General features: G+C 42.7%; 1 protein-coding gene across 3 annotated transcripts; it reads left to right on the forward strand.

The window, feature by feature from the left end:
• Nucleotides 1-709: 709 nt before the first annotated feature.
• On the forward strand, nt 710-26,189 carry CCDC77 (coiled-coil domain containing 77; the record flags this gene model as incomplete). Of its 3 annotated transcripts, none has more annotated exons than XM_080914879.1 (11): nt 710-747; nt 3,963-4,200; nt 5,305-5,447; nt 11,431-11,527; nt 14,147-14,210; nt 15,334-15,425; nt 18,571-18,719; nt 22,120-22,336; nt 24,207-24,332; nt 24,418-24,570; nt 26,043-26,189. In XM_080914879.1, 11 exons carry the CDS (start codon nt 710-712, stop codon nt 26,187-26,189), a joined length of 1,464 nt encoding a protein of 487 aa, XP_080771005.1. The 3 variants fall into 3 exon arrangements, with proteins under 3 accessions (XP_080771005.1, XP_080771006.1, XP_080771007.1); XM_080914880.1 differs by having other exon boundaries at nt 4,017-4,200; XM_080914881.1 differs by lacking the exons at nt 14,147-14,210; nt 15,334-15,425.

Raw genomic sequence — 26,189 nt, forward strand, 5'->3', positions numbered from 1 at the left:
TCTGTGCATGGTACTTTGAAGTTGGAGCCAGGACGATCAGAAGTTCAGTGCCAGTTTAAGCAACATAGCAAATTTGAAACCAGTCTGGACTACAAAAGATCCTCTTAGGGTATAGGTGGGAATACAGTGTAATTGTTTACTCAGTATACATACAAAAAACACTGAAGTTGATTCCAAGAACTACACTAATTGTGTTTGATGGCACATGCAATCTAGACTTAGAGGCAGAAGGATCACAGGTTCAAAGTCATTCTCAGATACATAGGGAGTTTAAGGCCATAAGTTACACAAAAATTTGTCAAAAATAAATGAACAAATAAAACAAAACCAGCTGGGATATAGTAGTTCAAGGCCAGCCTGGTCTACAGAGTTAGTTCCAGGACCGCCAAGGCTGCACAAAGAAACCCTGTCTCGGAAAACACAAAACCAAGAAATATGTTTAGGGCTGTAGCTCAGAAGTAAAGGTTTGTCTCATACACACAAAAATAAGATAAATTACCCCTCCAAAAGTTTTTTTTTTTCTGTACTACAAGTTAGATAAGCTTAAGTTAAGAAAACACCAAGTGTTAGTCTAAATGAACTCTCTTCAAGAGCCAAATATGGTAACAGGAGGGAAGTGTGCTGGATAACCTATATTTATTTACCTACCTTAACTCTTTCCTGGTCCTCATCATCATTTTGTGTATTTGATAGGTGTGAATAAGACAGAATGAACTTTACTCCGACACATACACCCATCTGCAGAAAGTAAGATATTTGCTTATTTGTGAGTTGTTAATTAATCAATAACTTTGTAGGTTTTATCCATTCGGTATAGGAGATAAAGGGACAACATTCTAAATCTCAATCCTCTGTTCTTATTCAGAATCTAGATTTTTTTGGGGTGGGGGGAGGTGTGTGTGTGTGTGTGTGTGTGTGTGTGTGTGTGTGTGTGTGTGTGTTTTGGTTTTGGTTTTTTTCCAGACATTTTCTCTGTGTAGCCCTGACAGTTTTGAAACTTACTGTGTAGACTCTGTAGACCAAGCTGGCCTCAAGAGATCCCGCCTGCTTCTGCTGCCTTAGTGCTGGGATTAAAAGTGTGTGCCACCACCACCTGGCTCAGAATCTAGATTTTCAAGTAGCTTACCAATGGTGGTGGCAAGCATCTCTAATCCTAGGAGGTGGATTCAGGCAGATCTCTATGTTTGAGGCCAGTCTGGTCAGCATATTGAATTCTAGGACAGTAATAGCTACATAGAGAGATGTCGTCTCAAATAAAACAAAACAAAAATGGCCTCTCTGTGGAACTACTAGAACTCATTCAGTGTGAATGGAGGAGTCCCAGTGATAGTCTATCTTGGGTCATAGGGAGTGGCCAGTATGTAAATATGAGATGGATTTGCTGCATAACATCCTCACAGCCACAGCTCCCTCCTGTAGAATGTAAGTTACTCTTATTTTTTAATAATTTACTTATTTTGTGTGCATTGATGTTTTGCTTGCATGTATGTCTGTGTGAAAGTATTGGATCCTTTAAAACTGGATTATAGGCAATTGTGAGCTGCCATGTGGGTGCTGGGAATAGAACCTTGGTCCTCTGGAAGAGTAGTAGCCAGTGCTCCCAACCGCTGAGCCAGCTTTCAAGTTCAAGTTGCTCTCATGTGTATTGGCCTCTTTTTCACTCTTTGAAAATAAAATTTTATTTTTGTCATGGGCCTTTGTATAGGATGTTGTGCTGGTGTTGGCCTTATGCATGCCTGCCAAGCATGCCCTCTGCTCTTGAGCTACAAGCCCAGTCCCTAAAAGCTGTCAGTAACTGAGGAAGTGTTAGGTTTCTGCTCTACTGCTGAGCTATACCCCAGCTGGTAGTTTATCTCACACACTTGCTACTTAGAAATGAACATGTGTATCATCCACATTCATCAGCTGTAACTCAGACGATCTTGTGTAAAGTTTCTGCACTATAATGTCTATTTTGTTATGATATAACTTTTATATGCATAGATATTTTGCCTGCATACGTGTTTGTGCACCTCTCATATTGATTGGGTCCCCTTGGAACTGGAGTTACAGATAATGGTCATGAGCTGCCATATGGATGCTGGGAATTAAACCTGGGTCCTCTGGAAGAACAGCCAGCGCTCTTACTGCTGAGCCATTTCTCTAGCCCCATATATTGTAAATTTTAGAATGCCAAACTGGATTGCTTTTTATAGGAGGACTTCTGCACTGTTTCTTTTTAAAAACTTTTTTTTTATTGGTTCTTTTTAAGGGGGGAGTGGTACTTGGTGTCTGGTTTTTCTTTAAGGCAGAGTCACATTATGTATAGCCCTGGCTTGCCTAGAACTTACAACATAGACCAGGTTAGCCTTGAACTCAGATATACATGCCTCACTATTTGTTTTCTAGCTCTTACTGTGTCTTTTGATTATTATTTTATTATTATTTTAATGGTGTACTATTGCAGTATACCTGCATGCCAGAAGAGGGCATCAGACCCCACTGTAGATGGTTGTGAACCACCATGTGGTTGCTAGGAATTGAACTCAGGACCTCTAGAAGAGCAGAGGTCTTACTGCTAAGCCCCCAAGTCTCTTGATTATTAAGAACAAAGAAACTAAACTTTCCTTTTCAGTCATTCTTTTTTTCTCTTTGTGTTCTAGGTTAGCCTAGAACTCAGTATAGCCAAGGATGACCTTGGATTTTTTACCCTCCTTCCTTCACCTCCTGGGTACTGGGATACTTTTACCGTTTATGCCGTCTTGTCCTGATATTTGCAGTTCAATTTCAGAAGCTAGAGTTTAGCTAGCTTCTGGAGAGATGTTGTTCCCATTGCTATGTATTTATCCTAGCCTAGATTTTCTAATGGGTACTATGAGGTTTTGGGTGGTTGGTTGGTTGGTTGGTTTGGGTTTTTTTTTTTTTTTTTGACAAAATCTCAATAATTAAGTTTTGCCAATGAAGACCCAAGAACCAAATGAAGGGTAAAAGCTCACTAGCTCAGAGTGGCAGCGAAAGCACCCAGCTGACATCCCAAAAGCAGACATCCCCTATCTTACTACATTTCAAAAAAGCTCCTTCAAACTGAATGTCCCTCCCTTCTACTTCCTGTGTCTCTTTATCCATCCTCCTGACTCCCTCTTAGTCTCTGGATTTATCTTTTCTTTCTTCCTTTTTTTTTTTAAGATCTATATATTTATTTTATGTCTATGAGTATACTGTAGCTGTCTTCAGATATACAAGAAGAGGGCATCAGACCCCATTACAGATGGTTGTGAGCCACCATGTGGTTGCTGGGAAATTGAACTCGGGACCTCTGGAAGAGCAAGCAGTGCTCTTAACCACTGAGCCATCTCTCTAGCCCCTGGATTTTTTTTTTTTAAATAATCCTAAGTTTACTTCCTGTCTACTTGTTGCTTGCTCTGCCTCTTGACCTATGGTTGACTTTATTTCATCCTGTTTACAGTATTTAAGTAAAGAGAGCTTGGATTAAAGGTATGCTAAGGCTGAGACACACCACAACTAAAAACAGGTTTTTCCAGTAAATAGCACAGTCTCAGGATTCACAGTGTGGACAAAGATCCTGCAACAGTACTATGTAGTATCCTTTTATATTGTTCTTTAAATGTTCTTTTTAGTCTCTGATGCTTATTTTAGATATAGTTTTAAGTCATTGATACTTAGAAAACAATTCATAACAATGTTCACTAACCAGTTGACTCAAACTTTCAATGCATATGAACACTTAACACCACTGGATATGGTGACTGATCACTGTTATCCCAGCACTCAGAAGATAAATACGCGTCCATCTTTGTGAGTTCAGAGCCAGCCTGGTCCACACATCCAGGTCTTGACCAGCCAGGGCTTCGTAAAAAGATCCTGAATCAAAACAAAACACCCATAAAACCCCTTTTATTTAAAATAAATTATGTTTTACCAGTGTTCAGAGGATTTAATATATGCTGTCTAATTTCAAATAGAATAACAATTGCCTCCAAACGTGGTGCTGGCTCTGGCTTTGGAGATACCAACAGGTGGAAGAAAATGGCAGACTCAATGGAGTCAACTCCCCTGCCTTCAATCGAAGATCGTATGGCTGTCCTTTGCCCTTCTCAGGAGCTTCTGGATTATTATCAGAAGAAGATGGCTGACTGTGAGTCAGAGAATGAAGACCTACTAAATAAGTTAGAGCTCTACAGAGAAGCTTGCAAAGAACAGGTGAGGGATGGAGGGAGGGGGAGAAAGAGAGGAAGGAAAGGAGAGAGAGAGAGAGAGAGAGAGAGCGAGAGAGAGAGCGAGAGAGAGAGCGAGAGAGAGAGCACATTCCCAAGCCTTGATGGACTGCTAATGAGACCCCGTCTCAAACAATAAGTTGGAGAAGCAATGAAGGAGGACACCCAGCATTAACTTCTGGGTCACGCTGCTTCCTTCTGCTAACCTAGGCCTAGTCCTGGAAGCTTCTAGCCTCTGTACAATCTAATCTAGGCCTAGAATGTTTTCAGTCTCTGAGACTTGCTGCTGAATAAGCTTACCCCCCCCCCCTTTGTTTTAAGATTTATTTTATTTATACGAGTACACTGTAGCTGTTTTCAGACACACCAGAAGAGGTCATCAGATCCCATTACAGATGGTTGTGAGCCACCATGTGGTTGCTGAGATTTGAATTCGGGACCTCTGAAAGAGCAGTCAGTGTTCTTAACTGCTGAGCCATTTCTCCAGCCCCAAGCTCACCTTTTCTAGTTCTTTCTGATCTCTGGCTGGCTGGTTCAACTTAGCTGTTCTGGCTCAAACTCCTCTCCAAGCTGACTGATTGAATCTATCTTTTCTCTCTCTGCCTGTCCTTAATTGCTCTGCTTGGCCTCAAACTAACTCTGGCAATCTGTTCTAATCTTCTGGCTCCTTCTCATTCTCTTAGATCATTCTGTCTTCTTCTGTGTCTTGCTTGTTATCTCTACAACCTTTCTCTGTAAAATTCTCCCAGTGAATTGCTTCCTCTTCTTCTCCGCTCCTTAAATGCGGTCCCATTTCCTGATCTCCTCCTGAGAGTTGGGCACACCCTGTTCTGTCACAGATTTCTCTGATTCATCTCTGATCTGCCACTTTGTCATTCAATCAGACATCTCTTTCAAACTCGGCTGCTCCCTTCTACAAACTAACTTTACCTTCATTGTTTGGGATTAAAGGTGTGTGCTAAGGGCTGAGCCACACCACAACTAAAAATAGTTTTATTTTTGTTTTTGCTTTCAGTAAATAACACAGTCTTGGGGTTTACATTCTTTTGAGACCTAGTATGTTTTCAACTACTCTCTTTTTTTTTTCCAGCATAAACTTGAGTGGAACTTGCAGCAGAGGGAGGAAGAGATTGCTGAATTGCAGAAAGCCCTAAGTGATATGCAGGTCTGCCTCTTCCAGGAAAGGGAACATGTTTTACGACTCTACTCGGAAAATGACCGACTACGAATCAGGTACTGGCTCAGTGGTTAAGAGTGACTTCAGTTTCAGCACCCACATTGGGCAGCTTATTTCCCACCTCATTACCAACTCTGGCTCCAGGGAATCCAATGTCATGTTTAGCCTCTGAGGACATTGTAAATACGCACACAGAGTCACACATGTATACAAAGAATTAATAAAAATATTTTTTAAAAGTCGGGTACTGAATAGAAGGGAAATACTAGAATGAAAACTGAGTTACACTTTAATAATGAGATTTCTGTATAGTCATTCTCTTTGGTTGTATCCCCAGGAAACAAATGCTGATAGAGATTTACCTGTATAGCAGCAGTTTTTAGGAAAAAACACCTCTGATCAGATGTTTTCAGCAAATACTACCACTGAGAATGTTATAACTATGATACGGTGGTTAGAGGCCAGCCCCAGAGCAAGTTCTAGGATTAGAGTAGCCTGTCCTTTTTGTGCCTTGGCTATCCTAGAACTAGCTCTGTAGGGCAGGACGACCTCAACCTGCTTCTGCCTCTGCCTCCCAAGTGCTGAGGCTAAAGGTGAGTCACCTATACCCAGCTTACATCAGTCTTTCATGGGCAAAGGACTCTGACTTTTGTGTCTTGATATTGATCAATTGTTGGAGTAGGTTGTTCTCCTGAAGTCATAAAATTGGGAGAATTTTTTAAGACCTTATTTTCTTTATTATTAATATAATTATTATGTGTGTATGAGGTGTGAGGATGCATGCTTACAGCAGAGCATAACATGGAGGTCAGAGGACGGCTCTGCATTTGTTTTTTTCCAAATGGCACTTCACCAGCCCCCAGTGGTTCTTGATGAAAGAATTGGCAAGTGGGAGATGAGTGTCCTGAGCAAATGGATTTCTGAGCGAGGCACAGTCCTGAGTGTGGGAGACGGCACTATTTCAGCCTTTTGGTTTATTTGGTGGTGGTTGTGTGTCTTGGTTTAATATTTGGAATTGAACCTGGGGCCTCATGCATAATGGACGAGGTCTCTACTACGGAGCTGATAATGGACGGGGTCTCTACTACAGAGCTGATAATGGACGAGGTCTCTACTACGGAGCTGATAATGGACGAGGTCTCTACTACGGAGCTGATAATGGACGAGGTCTCTACTACGGAGCTGTGTCCATAGATCCCTTTTTTAAGATTTTCGTCCAAGGTCCAAGTTGTACAGAATGTCTTTGAACTTGGAAGCCTCCTGCCTCATCCTTCAGAATAGCCAGAATGTCTAGGCTTACCTCAGTCACCCTAGCCCATTTGACCTACTTATAAGTGTTTGGTAGAAATAAATACATTCACATTGTGGTACAACCTCCGAAACGTTCTCCTATTCCTACACTGAAATATTGACCATTAAGCAATACCTCTGTGTTTTCTTCCAGATCTTGGCTTTGCTTTTTTTGTTTGTTTGTGTTTGTTTTTGTTTTGAGACTGGGTTTTCTGTCCTGTGCCCTGTGACCTGGAACTCACTTTGTAGACCAGGCTGTCCTGGAACTCAGAGCCCCACCTGCCTTGAGCACCTTTCATCTATTTTTTTTTACCCATGTATGTGACATTGGAAAAGCATAAATTCAAGTTATTGCTAGTTTTTTCTTTTGTTGTAGTTTTGGTAATTTTGTTTGCTTGTTGAAGCAAGGTCTCATTGTATAACCCAGGCTAGCCTGGAGCGGACTGTGTTGCCTAGGCTATCCTCTAATTTGTGCTCCTCATGCCTCAGCCTCTGAATGCTAGGATTATAGTCTTGAGCCACCATACCCAGCCCTTTTGTTGTTTGAGATTTTTTTTATTTTATTATAAGTGCTTTGCAATTTATTGCCAGGCGATGGCTGTACACACTTTTAATCCCAGCACTCAGGTAGCAGTGCTTTACACACTTTTAATCCCAGCACTCAGGTAGCAGTGCTTTACACACTTTTAATCCCAGCACTCAGGTAGCAGTGCTTTACACACTTTTAATCCCAGCACTCAGGTAGCAGTGCTTTACACACTTTTAATCCCTGCACTCAGGTAGCAGTGCTTTACACACTTTTAATCCCAGCACTCAGGTAGCAGTGCTTTACACACTTTTAATCCCAGCACTCAGGTAGCAGTGCTTTTACCCCCTTAAATCATGTACCTCTGGCTGTTCTGCCAGATACTGTCTCCCAAGTACTGAGACTAAAGCCATGTTCCACTGTGTTTAGCATGTGTATGTGCAAGTGTGCAAGCATACATGTATGGGGTGAATGTATGAGTGTGCATGTCAGTGACTGACCTCAGGTGTCTTCTTCATATGTAAAAATATATGCATCTTTTATCATACTTAAACCTATACATTTATTATAAAACCAAAATAAATAATTTAGCTCAGGGAAGATGGCACACTCCTTTAATCCCAACAAAGTGAGTTCCCAGACTTCTAGGGCCACACAGTGAAATCATGTCTCAGAACAGAACAAGAATCACACCCAGCAAAATATTTATTTTACGTGAATAAATGTTTTGCCTGCTTGCCTTCATGTACGTGTGTACACACACACACACACACCACCACTACCACCACCACCCCCTTGTGCAGAAGCCAGCAGAATTCAGAAGAGGGCATTGGATTGGCTGGATCTAGACTAACAGATTGTTGTGAGCTGCTGAGTGGGTGCTGAGCATGAAACCTGGGGTGTCTGCAGGAACCGTCAGTGTTCTTAACCACCGAGCCATTTCTCCAGACTCCTGCTTCTGCCTCCTCAGCACTGCCAAAGTCACCTTTTCTTTTGGAGGCAGGGATTAGGCAAGGCTGCTCTACAATTCTTTATCCTCTTTTCTCAGTTTCCAAGTGCTGGGATTACAAATGTGCCAATATGTCTGGTTGTCTTGTGCTTTGGAGAGAATGTCCTGACATGCCCTAAACTCTTTGCTGTGTTCTGTCCATGTGAAATCAAGTATATCATGTGACCAAGCCTGCTCAGTCAGTCAGAGGATTGAAAAGGAAGAGACTAGTAGACAATACTGTAGCATGACCCCCAACCAGTTCTGAGGCTGAAAGGCGGGTTTAATTTTTCCTAGTCTGCTTTTATACCATTTTAATTACATGCACGTAATAATAAGGTCAGTCCTAGGTTAAGGGAACAAGACAGTGAACACAAATAGTCAGGGAACAAGCCAGGCTATAAACAAAGTCCTACGATCACTGTTTCTAAGGGCTTGTGAGGATGACCAGGATTATCTGAGCCTAATTCCCTGTCCTGGGCCAAAGTCATACTCTTGCCCGAAGCCTACTTCTTTGTTCTAGCCTAAAATCCGATTACTGCCTGAGCTTACTTCCCTGACTTAGCCCAGTGTCAAATTCTTGCCTGGAGTAGCCATACACCCTTGTCCTGGCCCAGTGTCAAATTCTTGCCAAGCAGCCCCAAAAGCTCCACAGTCGTGGGTAGTAGTACTGCTCAAAAGTTAAAGAGTCACCACCACCTAGGGAAGGACTTTTGAAGCATGTGTGTGTCTACCTCTTGTGCATATGAACTGCTTTCTTGGGGGTGGGGGTGGAAACTAAGGCATTTGCCTCATTAGTCCATGTACTTAGACCCAATTAATGTGCTCTGGCAAAGACTCATCTTTGGAGTTGTCTGGAATCCATTTGCTTTGTATAGGTCATAGTAATAAATAAAGGCAAGAAATTGTGTGCACTTCCCCCAGGATCTTTTATCCTCTGTGTGTCTTCTTGGCCAAGCAGGGAAGGCTAGTCTGAGAAGTTTCCCATTGGCTTACCTCCAAAGAACAAGACAAAACAAAAAACAAAGCCAAACAACCAAAAAACCCCAATTCCCTAATTTGGAAGTTGTGCCAACTACCAAGTATGTACCTCCTAATTAGACATTGGAAACTAAGGGAAAGAGTCCGAAAAGCTAGTAGACTCACTGTGAACTAGATCTGGGCCAAAATTTGATTACTAGGATGGTCCCCATATGCCTGGTGCCGTGGTGGTGTTTCAGGTTACTAGGTAACAGCATCTCCTGAGGCCCTGGACCCAGTAGGTCTTGAAATGCTTGTGGAAAACAAGATCTTGTCCTAGGAGATATGGCTCTTCTTCAGTTTATTGTATGAAAAATTGGATAGAGGGTATAGTTTCTTGGTTTTTTGGGTTTTTTTTTTTTTTTTGTTTTTGTTTTTTAAATGTAATCCCGACTAGCCTAAAACTTGCCAAGTAGATGAGGCTGGCCTCCAACTCATAGAGAGCTGTCTGCCTCCCATGTACTGGGATTAAAGCCATGTGCCACCATGCCATGTCCAGTGTGTGTTGGGGGGGGGTGGTAGGGAAGGGGAGAGAGAGAGAGAGAGAGAGAGAGAGAGAGAGAGAGAGAGAGAGAGAGAGAGAGAGAGAGAGGGAGGGAGGGAGGGAGGGAGGGAGGGAGGGAGAGGGAGGGAGGAGGAAGGGAAAGGGGAGAGAGAGGGAGGGAGGGAGGAGAGAGGGGGAAGGAGGGAGGGAGGGAGGGAAAGGGGAGAGGGAGGGAGGGGAGAGAGAGAGAGAGAGAGAGAGAGAGAGAGAGAGAGAGAGAGAGAGAGAGAGAGAGAGAGCACAAGCATGCAAGCAGGAACATGTGTGAAGGTCAGAAGACAACTTTTAGGAATCAGTTCTTTTCTTCTTTCATGGGTTTCAGGGAATGGACCCATGCCAAGTTTGTACAGTGAGCACATTAATTCACAGAGTCCTCTTGCTGGACACAGATTGTGGGCCTATCTTTATGGTTTTTGTTTGTTTTGGAGGAGGGTTGTGGCTTCTTTTCCTTTTTGATTATTCTAATTGTTTAACTAAAACCTGTTAATTCCTCCTCTGCCTGCTCTTAGGAACAGGATACCATCTGTGTCATTAGCCTGAAGAATCCCTGCTCAGAGTTTGCTTCCTTGGACTATACGTGACATTAGCTGTGTTAGGTCAGGTGCCCTGGGAAACAGATTGCACTAGGGAATTTCTTCAGGATGTATGCTGGAAGTGCCCTAGCAAGAGAGGCACAAGAGGGAGAGCCATCTGAAGGGAGGCAGAGAATGGAGTCTTATTACCCCTCCCAGACCCACTGAGATGTCACTGAAGGCAGGCTGTCCCTGAGGAATGGGAGACATAAGCAGGGAAGCAAGTGTCCTTTCTGAAGGGACAGTGGACTGTGAGCCATGTGCAGGCTGTATTCCTCATCAGTGCTGAAGGAGGAGGAAGACCAACTACTGTGCTCTCCTAGAAACAGTTAAGAAATTATTTCCTGACCCCTGCTTTGAATTCCTGAATTGAAATTCAGTCTTCCAATAGCTGGAACTGAGGTATAGGTCTTTGTCACTTTTTTAAGTGCTCAATAAAATATTTTATTATTTCTTGAGAATTTTATATTAATGACCCATTTTTATACTCGATTTCTCCCACTCTTACAGATATGCCTTGAATTTCCCATTCCTTCCAATATTATATCCTCCATTTTTTTAATTGGATATTCTCTGTATTTACATTTCAGATGTTATCCCCTTTCCCCCAGTCCCATCCCTCTCCCACCCCACCCCCAGGTATAGTCCTTTTTAAAACATCAGAAGCTGGGGATGTAGCTCAATCGTAGAATATTTACATTGAGTGCATAAAGCTTTTAGTTTGTCCCTAGCACTGCATAAACTGGGTGCGGTGGTATAGGCCTGTTATCTTAAAGGCAGACAAAAGGATCAAAGATCACAGCTATCCTTAGCCCTGTGACAAGCTCAAGTGTGACCTGGGATATGTGAGACTATTTCAAAAAAGTTTTTTCAAATCAAGAAATCTTTTGAATTCTGTTTTGTTGTTTTTGTTTTGTTTTAGACTACGGTGTAGTCGTGGGTGGTTTAGAACTCACTGTATAAACCAGGCTGGCATTGAACTCCCAGAGATCTGACACTAAAGGTGTGCTTTACCACAACTGGCCAGAAGGGAAATCTTTTAAATAGAAATGGTTACTAACTCGGGGTGTATAATTTTATTTTTTTATGAGAATTGCAGGGAACTGGAAGACAAGAAAAAGATTCAGAATCTGTTAGCTCTTGTGGGAACGGACACCGGCGAAGTGACCTATTTTCATAAGGAGCCTCCCCACAAGGTAAGTAATTCCTGCTAAGGTATGAGGAGTGTGACTTTTGCAAGGCCCAGGCGAGGGTCCATAGTCAGAATACCTCTACTTGCCAGAGATGTCTCCTGCAGAGCAGTGAGCCAGCCAGTATATGCTGGAGGCTTAAAGCTCTTCTCTTCAAAAACCTTTTGAAGATTTTTCTTTCAGTCTTAAGAAACTGGCAAAGGACTAGAGAGCTGGCTTAGCAGTGCTCTTCCAGAGGACCTGATTTTGATTCTGAGCGCCCACATGGCAGCTCACAAATCATCTCTAACTCCAGGTCCACATTTTCTAATTTAACCAAGAATTTTTGCTATTGAAAATACAGATTGTAAAGATTATTAGAAACATATTTATGTATTTATTAAAGATTTAGTTATTTAATGTACATGAGTACACTGTAGCTATCTTCAGACACACCAGAAGAGGGCATCAGATGTTATTACAGATGGTTGTGAGCCACCATGTGGTTGCTGGAAAGTGAACTCAGGGCCTCTGGAAGAGCAGTCAGTGCTCTTATCCACTGAGCCATCTCTCCAGCCCCCAGAAGTATATTTAAAGTGTCATAATTCTGAAAACTCAGAATCCCTATAGATACTAATTAGTCTCTGATTCTCAAGAGTAACTTGCCAGGAATTTGAAAAAAGTGTTGATTTGTTTTCATTGTATGTTTTAATTCCAAATTATATCATTGTTGGTGAATAAGTGTACTTTGGTTTTTTTGGTAAGGAGAATAAGAAACCTAAAGCCATGGCTCCCGGCAGAGTCCTTGCCTAGCAAGCGAGAGGCTCTTGTTCATCACCAGCACCATACCAGAGAAAACGGCAAACTAAAGCTTAAATGGGCAGATGTCTTTGCTGAGATTAGAGAAGAAAGCAAAGCTAGTCTTTGTGAGAAGACATTTCAATACTTAATTTCTTTTCAGATCTTTTTATACTTACTATAAATTAATAATGGTCTTTATCAAAAGATAAAGCACACAGATGGTGAGATACACTTGAGGAGACAGGAGTATCAGGAGTTTACGGCCAGCCTGCATTCTATGAGATCTGGTTTCAAAAGAACCAAAACCCCATACAGACTGAAGTTCATCATATAAAACTAATCTATCACCAGAGAGGATAAATAATCATAAATAATGCAATATTTATATAACCTATATATTACATAACAGCATAAATATGTATCTGGTTTTTTCTAATCATAGAAATATTTAAGAGCATATACATAACTATTTTAATTTTTTTTTTGTTTTTGTTTTTTTTTGAGACAGGGTTTCTCTGTTTAGACCTGGTTGTCCTCAAACTTGCTTTGTAGACCAGGCTGACCTTGAACTCAAGAAAATCTGCCTGTCTCTGCTCCTCAGTGCTGGGATTACAGGCATGCACTCCAGGCATATTACAAATCTTTAAAATAATTTATTTTATGTGCATTGGTATTTGCCTATACGTGTGTCTGAATGAGAGTGTCCGATCTTGGAGTTATAGACAGTTTTGAGCTGCATATGGGTGCTGGGAATTGAACCCAGGGCCTCTGGAAGAGTAATCAATGCTTTTAACCACTGGGGCATCTCTCCATCTCCCTATTTCAGGTTTGTGGGGGTTTTGTGGGTTTTGTGGGCTTTTTTAAGTTTTGTGGGTTTAGTTTTTGAGACAGTTTCACTGTATAGCCCTGGCTGTCCTGAAACTCTCTTTATAAACCAGGCTGGCCTCAGACTCACAGTGATCCACCTGCCTCAGCCTCCTAAGTACTGGGATAAAGATGTGGACCTTTGGAGCTGGAGAAATGGCCCAATGGTTCAAAGTAATTATTCTTGCAGAGGACCTGGGTTAAGTTCCCAGCACCCACATGGTGACTCACAACCATCTGTAACTCCAATTCCAGAGGATCTGAGGATGCCAGGCATGAACATGGTACACATACATATATGAAGGCAAAACACACATAAAATAAATAAAGATTTGGGTCAAATTTTTACTTTGTGTGTTAAACAAACAAAAACCCGAGGTCTAAATGTGTAGCCCCAGCAAATCTGACCAGCAGGTAACCCAGTCTGGCCTCACACTTGTGATCTGAGGGGCACATTACCTTGCTTTTGTAAAGTATTTCTCTGCAGCAGTTTCAAATATACATAATGTGCATAGTTTTACTATTAATATCCTTGTTAAAGGGTTCCTTACTTGTTTAAGGAGGGGTATATTTTGAGACAAGGACTCCCTTCATACCCCTTGGCTGGCCTGGAAGTTGATATAAAGACCAGGCTAGCCTCAAACTCATAGGGGTTTGCCTGTGTCTGCTGCCCAGATACTGGGATTAAAGCTATATGCTACCCACGCCCTGCTCAAAGAGCACTTTAAAAAATATATTTTGTTAAGCTGCAATGTGAATTTATTTATTGTTAACTAGTTTGTGTTAACGTTGGGTTTTAGCAAAAAAAAAAAAAAAAATTGTTTTCTTGCCCATGCCGCCTCTCATATACCTGTAATGTGTTCACACGATTATATATCAGTTTTGACCTGTTTAACTTAGAAATGTTAGGTCTGTAAAACTAAGGCTTAAAAAGTGCAGTTTCACACCGTTGAAACCATTTTTATACCTCTTGTCCTTTAGGTCAGCATTCCCCAGAAGACTATCCAGGCTGGAGATGTGTGTGAGCCTTCAGCTCCCAAAGCAGGTAACCACCAAGAAGTTTTCTCTGAGATAGAATTGAAAACCCCACTGCAAGCAATTAGAAAATTTCCCTACAAGACAGAGAGTGTCTACATTCAGAACTATGTCACCAGCAGTCTACTACATACACTTCTGAACTATTGTTTAATGCAAGGGGGTTTGTTGTTTTGTGTGTGTGTGTTTGGAAGCATGTGTGTCCCGGTGTACATTTGTGTCAGTGCCAGAGGTCTTTGGTATTTTCACCTTGTTGAGCATTGTGTTAGTGATCAGTGTAACTGGTGGATAGCCATCACCTTTTATAAGCACTATGTAGCCTTGTCCGCTGCTAGCTACTTTCACATATTCAGTTGTTGTCAGCCATAGTTACACTAGTGTGCTAGAAACCATTAGACATTATTCCAGTTAGTTAGCTGCACCCCTGCACCACCAGCATCCTCCCCACTGCTCCTCCTCCATGCCCTTCCCAGACTCTGGCTGCACCCTGCACCATCAGCATCCTCCCCACTGCTCCTCCTCCATGCCCTTCCTAGGCTCTAGCTGCACCCCTGCACCATCAGCATCCTCCCCACTGCTCCTCCTCCATGCCCTTCCCAGGCTCTAGCTGCACCCTGCACCATCAGCATCCTCCCCACTGCTCCTCCTCCATGCCCTTCCCAGGCTCTAGCTGCACCCCTGCACCATCAGCCATCCTCCCCACTGCTCCTCCTCCATGCCCTTCCCAGACTCTGGTTGCACCCCTGCACCATCAGCCATCCTCCCCACTGCTCCTCCTTCATGCCCTCCCTTCCTAGACTCATTCCATTTTTATTATTTGTTACCTTTCCTTTTTAAATTTGAGTTTTAATTTTTAAAGAGTGTTTAAATTTGAGTTTTTTTCTGAGAAAATATTCGCAACTCCAGAGGAACATTCTGCCAAAAGATGGATATGATTACCCAGGTGATGTGTTGCAGATTCCCATCAGAGACTTCTGTCTGGGAATCAAGTGCTGTAGGTCACTAGTGTGTTCTTTTTCCTTCTCTTGCAGGTAAAGGAAACTAAAGTCCTGCAGGGTCAGTGCTGGTGCTGGAGTAGCAGAAGCAGAAAGAGCTGAGCAGAGTTTTTGATGAACTTGTGTTTTCTATTTTAGATCCTGCAGTAAGCAAAAGACGAGTAAGAATAAAGGACAAGGAAGACATTTCTGAGCATTACCAGAGGAACATACAGACACTCCTCCTGCAGGTGACACATTAATCTCGACAGACCAAGGCAGTTTCTCTCCACACGTTGAGCAGTGTGTAATGTACCTTTGCTGTTATATGAAGCTATCTCTTTGCACCTGCATTGCATTCAGGTGTCATAGGGCCAAGGAAATTAAGATTATTTTTTAATATTTAAGCACTTTTTTTCCCTAGCAAAGTTAGAGATGTTTTTGGGGTGTTTTTTTTTGTTGTTGTTGTTGTTTTGTTTTGAGACAGACCTGGAGCTCACTGTGTAAACTAGGCTGGCCTCAAACTCTGAGATCCACCTGCCTTGGGGATTAAAGACATATGCCACCACACGTGGTTTAGAAACTGTTTTAATACAGATTTAAATATGAACATTACTGTAGGAGAGAAAGCCCCTCATAGCAGCACACTACTGTAATCCCAGCACTGAGGAGTCTGAGAGGAAGATTGACATAAATCTGAGGCCTGCTGGGCTCTTTGTAAGGACAGCAGACCAAGTGTGGCTACCTAGCAAAACCCTATCTCTACATATCTTTACCCCTCTAAGAGATATGAGATGAGAGTAAGGGTTTCTGCTGTTATGGAGTACGACTCATGAGATGCCTGACTAAGTCATATGGAAGCTTTATTCACTGCCTCCAATTTGTTGGAGTTTTTAAAGCAGTTGTGTATGTATACAGAAAGTGTGCACATCTGCAGCATGAAAGTGTTCTTTACAGAAGCAGAGAGAGCAGTGAGTGGTCATGCGGCTCTCGTAACCTTTAGGTCTTAGGCACATTCATAGGGTGTATAGCTGTTTACACTAGGAATTTATGATTTTATGATTGTTCTGAGTGAGCAGAGACCAGTGTTCCCGAGATGGTTTTATTGCTTAAAGTATTCTTCACAAGACAGCATAACTATAGTTCAGCTGCCCACTGCAATGCTGCAGGCAGCCCATTACTGTACAGATCTAGAACTATACAGGGAATGGAATTTTGTTCAGTGCAGGGATTTTTTTGTTGTTGTTACCTGTGTGTGTGGGGGGGTGTGAGTGCACATGCGTGCATGCATGATTATCTGGGCATATCAAATATGGTTGTATATTTGGAAGGAGGCAAGAGTTTAATGCATGCCCTGGAGTAGATGTGGATTTCTCAGGAGAGAATAACCTCTTAGCACTTACACTTTAAAAATCATTATTTTCTATTTGAACATTCTAGAATGCTTTTGACTAACTTTTTAGTTCATGTGCTAAGTCCTATCTAACAAAACCATTCTAAAGTAAGAATTTCCATTTGTTTTGTGTTTTGTTTTGCAACAAGATCTCATAATGTAGCTCTAGCTGGTCAGGAACTTGCTATGTAGACCAGGCTTCTCTGAAACTCAGAGATCCTCCTGAGTGCTAAGGCTACCGGGCCTGGCTGGAACTTACTTTGTGACTGGCCTGAGGACTATAGAGGACTTTGTATAACAGGGACATTTATCTGTTTGACAAATCAGCATTGGGGTTATGTTCATTTATGTAGTACATGTGTTCTAAAACTTAGGAAAATAATAAACCATTATCACTACTAGGTCATTGTCTTAGTCAGGGTTTCTATTCCTGCACAAACATCATGACCAAGAAACAAGTTGGAGAAGAAAAGATTTATTCAGCTTACACGTCCACATTGCTGTTCATCACCAAAGGAAGTCAGGACTGAAACTCAAGTAGGTCAGGAAGCAGGAGCTGATACAGAGGCCATGGAGGGATGTTACTTACTAGCTTGCTTCCCCTGGCTTGCTCAGCCTGCTTTCTTATAGAACCCAGGTCTACCAGCCTAGGGATGGCACCACCCACAATGGGCTGGGCTCTCCTCCCTTGATCACTTGTTGAGAAAATGCCTTACAACTGGATCTCATGGAGACACTTCCTCAACTAAGGCTCCTTTCTCTGTGATAACTCCAGCTTGTGTCAAGTTAACACAGAACCAGCCAGTACAGTCATTGTATGTCATTTGGACAGTTCCTGTCCCTACTGGGGAAGCGGTCTGTTAATTTAAAGATTATTTCTGCCTTTGGCCAATTCTCAAGTCATGACAGCCAGACCCCATGAAGGAAATTACATCACACCCATTTTGTCACTGTGTGTCTGTGTGACTAGGACATCTTGTCTTGTTTTGAGACGGGGCTTCTCTCTGTGACCCTGGCTGTTCTGGAACTCATTCTGTAGACCAGGATGACCTCAAACTTACAGAGATCCACCTGCCTCTGCCTCCCAAGTGCTGGGATTAGAGGTCTGTGCCACTACTGCCCAGCTAACTAGGGAATCTTAAAGGAAGAGATTCCTCTAAGTCCAGAAGGAGACATTGAACAGTAAGAATAATGCAGTGGGGAGGAGTAGGCCTCAGCTTTTACTGTATGTGTGATAGATGAGCGAGTGACTGTGCTTCTATAGCCTAATGCCATTCATAAGGCAGTAAAGAAAGAGAATTAGGAGTTAGTGAGATGGCTCAGCTGCCGAAGAGCATGTCAGGAAGCATGAGGGCCTGAGCTCAGATCCCTAGCATCCACAGTAAGTCTGAGGTGGGGACTGGAGTAATGGCTCGGCAGTTAGGAACACTGGCTGCTCTTGCACAAGACCCAGGTTCAATTCCCAGCACCCACATGGCAACTGACAACCTCCTGTAACTCTGATGCCCTCTTCTGACCTCAATGCAGGCATCAAGCATACATGAGGCAAATGTATATGTAGGCAAAACATTCACACACATACAAATTATATAAATAGACATAGTAGAAAGAAAGGAAGGAAGAAAGAAAGAAAGGAAAAGAGATCTGGGCTGGCAACACATGTCTATAACCCCAGTACTTGGGGAGTTCAGTCAGATCCCTGCAGCTTACTGAGCCATTCAGCTTGGGCAATTGGTGAGCTCTAGGTTCAGTAAGAAACCATGTTTTAAGAAATATGGTAGAGAGTGATTGGAGGAGACACTTTACTTTCATTCACATGTGTACATGCAGGTATGAACAGAATACAGCATACATACACAAGTAGATCAGAATTGAGATTTGTCTTTTTTGGTCCCCCAACCCCATCCCAGTTTTCCTTTGTGTCTAGAAAGGGCTCACTTTCAGAGATTCGAAGTCATAGACACAGGGATGGGTAGATAACTCACTCCTCTCGGCCTGTGTAGGTAGAAGCACTTCAGGCACAGCTGGGAGAGCAGACAAAGCTTTCTAGAGAACAAGTCGAAGGGCTGATGGAGGACAGACGGATCCGAATCGAGGAGATCCAAGTTCAGCACCAGAGAAATCAAGAGAAAATCAAAGAGCTAACCAAGAGGTGAGGACTCAAGAAATACCGTTCTAACAGGGATCCCGTTTTTCTGAATGACTTAAGAGATGGCTCGGCTGTTGTAAGCACCACTCATATAGAGGACCTGGGTTCCGTCCCCAGCATGCATGTCAGGTGGCTCACACCGTCTGTAACTCCAGTTCCTGGGGGACCTGGCACCTCTGACCTCCAGAGGTGTTTAGCAAGTACATTATGCAGATAAACTCACACAGTTACATGTTAAAAAAGAAAAATCTTAGCCAGTTGATGGTGGCACATGCTTTTAATCCTAGCACTGGGGAGGCAGAGGCTGGTGGGTCTCTGTGAGTTCAATGCCAACCTGGTTTTCAGAGTGAGTTGAGTAGTGGTGGCCTATCCTAGTGTGTACTGAGCCCTGGGTTCATCAGGAATAAATAATAAAAATTAATGGTTATGGGGATGGAGAGATGGCTCAGGGGTTAAGAGCACTCACTGCTTTTGTGCAAGAACCCACTTCAAATCTTGGCACCTACAGCCTCAGCCTCTCCTGTGTTGCTTTAGTTTGTGTCTTGGTCAGACTAATGATTTAAGGAACAGTTGTTTTTAGCAAGGACGTCACTAGGCACTGCAAGCCTTGAGCTGAAGACTCAGACCAAATCCAGGTTTCCATAGTTTCTGTGTATCTTTGTAATGGCCCTCCCACCATGCAGCATTCCTATGTTCTTGTTCCCTAGTGTTTCTCCATTCGACCTCCGTCCTTCCCTGTGTGTAGAGCAGCCACAGACATGGTTTGGGGTTGGTTTGTTTCTTTGTTCCTTTTTTGGTTTTTTGAGATAGTTTCCCTCTGTAGCCTTGACTGTCCTAGAATTTGCTCTGTAGACCATAGTCTGGAACTCAGAGATCCGCCTGGCTCTGCCTCTGCCTCTGCCTCTGCCTCTGCCTCTGCCTCTGCCTCTGCCTCTGCCTCTGCCTCTGCCTCTGCCTCTGCCTCTGCCTCTGCGCCTCTGCCCCTCTGCCCCTCTGCCCCTCTGCCCCTCTGCCTCTGCCTCTGCCTCACCTGGCTTGATGATTCTTGTTAAGTAGTTCCTAACCATCTCTTTTCCCTGTTACACATGCTTAATTCATTTTTATTTTATTTTTACTTTTCAGACAGGTTCTCACTGTGTAGCTCTGCCTGGCCTAGAGACTCTCTCTTTAGTGGAGGTTGGCCTTGAAAACACAAGGATCCTCCTGCTTCTGCCTTCCCAAGTACTGGGATTGTGGGCACCTGTCACCATGCTGATCTCCTGGTGTGTGTGTGTGTGTGTGTGTGTGTGTGTGTGTGTGTGTGTGTGTGTGTGTGTGTGTGTGTGTGTGTGTGTAACTGTGTAGGGATACATGTGTATGTTGTATGGAAGCCAAACATCACGCTTGGGTGCCGTTTCTTGTCTTTTGAGACTAGGTGTCTCAGTGACATGGAACGGTGGTTAAGCTCAGCTACTGGCCAGGAACCTGGGGTTTCCTTGTCTTCATCTCTCCTGCGCTGAAGTTAATGGGTTTTTTATTTGGGTTCTGAAGGAAAATTCAGGTCTTCATTGTTACACAACAAGCACTTTACCATCTGAGCTTTTTTAAAAAATATTTTTTTTGTGTGTGTATGCACTTTTCGGCTGCATGTTTGTCTGTACACCACTTTGCATGCCTGGTGTCTAAGGAGGCCATAAGAGAATGTCAGATTCCATGGGACTGGAGTTACAGATGGTTGTGAGCTTCCATTTGGATGCTGAGAATTGAACCTGAGTCCTCTAGAAGAACAGCAAATGGCTTTAACCATTGACCATCTCTCCAGCCCCAAATTTATTTATTTTTGAGACAGGGTCTCTAGCCAGACTGATCTCAAAATCCCTATGTAACCTTGAACATCTTAGACTGCTGTCTCGGCCTTCCAAGTGCCAGGCTTGAGGAAGACTCCTCTACAGCCCATTTATGACGTGCTGATGATTGAACTCAGGACCTTGTATATGTTGAGCAACACTGCACCAATTGTATTTCATTCCCGGCCCTAATTTTACCCATTTATTCATTTTTGGTTTGGGGGTATTTTTGAGACAGGGTCTTACTATTTAGCTTTGAATGGCCTTGAACTCCTAGAGATGCCATCCAAGTGCTGGGATTAAAGGCCCACACCACCAGGCCTGGCTGTTTATATTTGGGAGAGTATTGGGTATTAAATGAGGGGCTTCACACATACAAAGCAAGCACTATACCACAAGGCTGTATTCTCAGCTCATAGCATGGTTTTATTTATTTCAGTTTTTAACTATATGTATATCTGAGTCTGTATTTATGAGTGCAATTGCCCATAGTGCCCACAAGAGGTCAGAGCAGTATTACTTTCAGTAGTACTGAAATAATGGCTGAGCCATCTCTCCATCCCAAATTTTTTAAATTTTCTATATTATATTAGTTTTCCAGTATGTAAATAACCATCTTATTAACCTGAATTCTCAAATTAACACTCAGGAAAGTGTCTGTAAAGATGAATGTAAACCGGGGACCATGATAGATACAAGACACTTCACTTAACGAAGCATGAAAGACTGCCAGTGATCTACTGTGTGTTTTTAAAACTGCTGGTATTTCAGAGTTCATGTTGTACAGCTTTTACCAGGTGGTAGTGGTGCATGCCTTTAATCCAGAACTTGGGAGGCAGAGGCAGGCAGATGTCTGAGTTCAAGCTCAGCCTGATCTAAAAGCTGGTTCAAGGATATCCAGGGCTACACAGAGAAACCCTATCTCAAAAAAAAAAGTACAATTTTTTAAAAAATTGTAGCTCTCTTCTGGAAGAGCCTGTGACTCAGCTGTGCAGTGTGAGCATAGAGACTCAGCTGTGCAGTGTGAGCATAGAGACTCAGCTGTGCAGTGTGAACATAGAGACTCAGTTGTGCAGTGTGAGCATAGAGACTCAGCTGTGCAGTGTGAGCATAGAGACTCAGCTGTGCAGTGTGAGCATAGAGACTCAGCTGTGCAGTGTGAGCATAGAGACTCAGCTGTGCAGTGTGAACATAGACTCAGCTGTGCAGTGTGAACATGGAGACTCACCTGTGCAGTGTGAGCATAGACTCAGCTGTACAGTGTGAACATAGACTCAGCTGTGCAGTGTGAACATAGAGACTCAGCTGTGCAGTGTGAGCATAGACTCAGCTGTGCAGTGTGAACATAGAGACTCAGCTGTGCAGTGTGAGCATAGAGACTCAGCTGTGCAGTGTGAGCATAGAGACTCAGCTGTGCAGTGTGAGCATAGAGACTCAGCTGTGCAGTGTGAGCATAGAGACTCAGCTGTGCAGTGTGAACATAGAGACTCAGCTGTGCAGTGTGAACATAGATTCAGCTGTGCAGTGTGAACATAGAGACTCAGCATACACATGCTTACAGCTGTTCTTTCTTTCAGTCTCCATCATACCCAAGAACTGCTCTATGAAAGCACCAAAGACTTCCTACAACTAAAATTTGAAAACCAAAATAAGGAGAAGTTATGGATGCTTGAAAAAGATCACCTGATATCAAAGATTAAGCAATATAGAGTGCAGTGTAAGAAGAAAGAAGATAAAGCTGGAAACGTCCCCGTTTTTCATGAGAATCATCAATCTCAAAATGAATATATTAAGGTAATGTCATTCCTTTCCTGGAACAGTTGAGAACCTTGGAATTCCTTGGGGTTAAGGTGAGGCTCAGTGGATAGAGTGCTTGCATACTGAGGCCCTGGCCTGGATCCTCAGCACTGCAGGAGTGACGACTCATGCCTATGATCCCAGCGTTTGTGAGATTGGAGACAGGTGACTGGAAGTCCAAGTTCCTCCTGGCCACATGTTGAGTTTGAGAGTCCGTCAGAGACTCGGAGAATTTCAAAGAGCCTATAAACTGTCATATTAGATTCATTCAGTTCATGAAGCTAAATAGCGATAATATCATAAAATACATACCAAGAATGGTTATGATCGTGATGGTAATTGGGAATTTGAAATACTAAGCGAGACAGAATTCAAGACCACACTCTGGAGTAAAACTCTCTCTCAGAAAGAAGACAAAAATATACGTCATTCATTCATTCATTTCCTGATTCAACTTACAGACTAGACTCTGGGTATCGCACTGTGCAAATTAGACAGTCTTTTTTTTTTCATTGTGTTTATATTTTAGTGAACAAGGAAAATTATCTAATTTTATGTTAATAAGAGACTTATGTAAGGATTGTATTACTTGTTGGAACTCTGCTTCAGAAAGAGACCTAGGAACCTCTTCTTAAGTGTGGTGCTTTTGCTAAGGCCCATAATATAGATTAGGGGCAGGGAGGGCGTTTCTGGTAGAGGGAGAAAGAAGTCCCTTGAGCATGTCTGAGGGACAGGAAATATGCTCTCATTGCTATAAAATAACAAGGAGGGATTGGGGGCTGGCAGTGTAGCTCATTGGTAGAGATCAAGGAACACAAGGCCTTGATCCTTGTGTTTAATCCTGGTGCCACAGAGTAGAACACAAGAAGGAACTGACATTCGAGCCCCTGGGGAGCCGGCAGAAGCCAGTTGTAGATGGCCCTGCAGGCCCTGTGAGGATTATAAACAAAGCTCTGAGGATTATGTCTTGGTTGTATAAGGAAGTAGCATAATCTGATGTAAAATTAAAACTGGGTTACAGGAAGCCCAGGCCAGTTTCCAGCTCACTGTGTAGCTGAGGATGGCTTTGAACTTCTGATCTTCTTGCCCCTACCTCCTGAGCACTGGTATTCTGAGCATTTGATACCACACCAGCTTATTATTTTGAAGGCTCGATGTTTCCTAGGCAGGGCTTAAGCTCCTGGGCTCCAGTAATCCTCCAGAGTAGCTGGACTGCAGGAGGTACACTTGTGTATATGGATTTTTTTTTTTTAATTGCATTTATGTGGGGAGGGTACAGAGCAGGGGGAGTGGTGCATGAACATACAGTGCCACAATATAGAGATGCAGAGGTCACAACGTACAGGGGTCAGTTCTGTCCTTCCACCATGTGAGCAGGGTGCCAGGCTTTGGGGCCAGTACCTTACTTGCTGAGCTATCTTGCTGCCCTCCCTCCTGGTTTAAGGTTTTGAAGGATTGCTTTTTTTTTTTGGCTGTTTCATAGAACATTTGTAATACATTTTGATGTTTCTTCTTTTTAAAGAGCTAAAACACATAATGTCCTATTCTGACTTCCTTCATAGATAGACTAGGATGTGGACATATAAGCCAAGTAAACCCTTTCCTTCCCAAGTTACTTTGGGCATGGTGTTTCATCACAGTAATAGTAATCCTACTAGGACACCTTGACTGTTTTATCTTAAAGAATATCTACTTATATACACATGAGAGGAAGGATAGACAGTTGAGTGTAGATATAGCAGGACTCTGGGTCTCTACAGATTTGCTCTGAAAATCTCTAGCTCCCTTCCTTACCACAGTGCTATTTTGAATTACAAATTTAATTATAGGGCTGAACATTCAAACTTTTCATCCCTTTGGCCTACAGTCTCTTAAGGATAAGCTAATACAAGAGAAAAAGCTGTCCAACATGTACCAAGAACAGTGCATTTCCCTAGAAGAGGAACTTGCTCGAATTCGGGAGGAAGAAGGAGCTAGGAGAGAGATCTTCAAGGTGTGTGGGGTTCCATGCTTGGGCTGAGAAGAACACGCAGACTGCAGAGTCTCCTCTTCTTAAACTCTTCGTCATCCATTTTTAGGATCGTTCCAACAAGATGGGCAAGCGCTTACAGATAATGACAAAACGCTATCAGGCCTTAGAGAATCGACGAATCCTGGAAGTAGAAGGCTTCAAGACAGACATTAAGGTTCTCCGACAGAAGCTGAGAGACCTGGAGCAAATGCTCTATAAGGTACCTTTGCTCCTGAGTTAGGCGATGGTCAGGGTGGTTCCTTAGAAGGATGGCCAAGGCTGTGATGTAGATTCCAGTAGAGTGGGTGTAATGTATAAAAAAGACAAGGTACCAGCTTGATCTCCAGCATTATAAAAGCCAACAAGCTGTGCTTTCTCCTTACTTGAAAAACAACAGATTAGTGTCTTGAATCCTCTCTGAACAATGATAATACTTTGTTGGAAAAACAAAAACAGACATAAACTTACAAATTATCACCTTTTCTAAGTCAACTAGATTAAAAGAATTAGTTGTGTCCAGGAAATGGGGACTAGGCAGGTGGCTCAGTGAGTAAAAGTTGCTGGTTGTGCGAACATTGTGACCTGAGTTCAGGTTCTGGCATCCACTTGAAAGCAGAGCACAGATCTATCTACAGTAGCCTAGGGCTGAAAAGAAGACAGGAGACCCCAGGGATGAGCTGGCATAGCCCTTCACACTCTCTCTCTCTCTCTCTCTCTCTCTCTCTCTCTCTCTCTCTCTCTCTCTCTCTGTGTGTGTGTGGGGGGGTGGGGTGTTGTAATGACTTTATTCATTTTTATCTTATTTGTTTGCATATATGTCTGTGTGAGGATGTGAGATCCCCTGGAACTGGAGTTACAGACAACTGTGAGCTGCCATGTGGGTGCTGGGAATTGAACCCATGTCCTCTAGAAGAGCAGTCTGTGCTCTTAACCATCGAATCATCTCTCTGGCCCCAAGAATTGTCTACTTGTAAAGTGGAAAAATGACTGAGTAATGAAGTTTTCCTAGACACCTTTTAGTATATAGGCTGCCTTGAGAGCTTTGGTAGAGATTAACAGTCACCGTAAGTCTGACTTAACACTGTGTTCTGAACAAATGGGAAAAGATGACCCTTTCTGTCACTTTTGGCAAATTTACCAAAAGTGCTATTATTGGTCTTGATTTTAAAAAATGTTTTGTTAACATTCATGTATTTCTGTGTGTAGGTCTGTATGACACAGTTGTGTGGAGGTCAATACACTCTTTTCAGTTCACTGGTTCACCATGTGGCTCCTGGGGACCCAATTTACATTTCCAAGCTTGGTGGCAAGTGCCTTTAATTTGCTGAATGACCTCACTAATGCTGTCATGGCCTTTTCACCCATTGTTAGCTAATTAATAGCCTCAATCCTAAAGCATCTCTGTCTGTTTTGTTTTATATATTTTTAAATATTTGTTTGTTTATTGAGATGGTTTCTTGTCACCCAGGCTGTTTCAGTCTGCATAGGTAGCCAAGGATAACCTGGAACTCTTGATCTTGTCTACTTCTACCAAATGCTTTGACCAGTTAAATGTCCTCATTTAAAAATGAGTCACTGAAGAATTCCAGTACTGTGTTTATGTAAAAAGGAGCCAGCCAGCACAGCTGCTCTTTGTGACTTATTTCTCTCATAAGCTAATACCATAATTCTTTCTCCTTTCTCAATCTCTAGGCAACCATGAACACCTGTGGAAATCAGGACCTGGCCATTCTTCGCGAAGTCCGTGATAGCAACAGAAGAGCTCATAAGATACAAGGAGAACTGAAGAACCTCAAGTCCAAAGTGTTCGGTCTGGAAAATGAGCTCAGACTGTGCTGA

Source organism: Micromys minutus (genome assembly GCF_963924665.1).
Source record: "Micromys minutus genome assembly, chromosome: 3".
Taxonomy (NCBI): domain Eukaryota; kingdom Metazoa; phylum Chordata; class Mammalia; order Rodentia; family Muridae; genus Micromys; species Micromys minutus.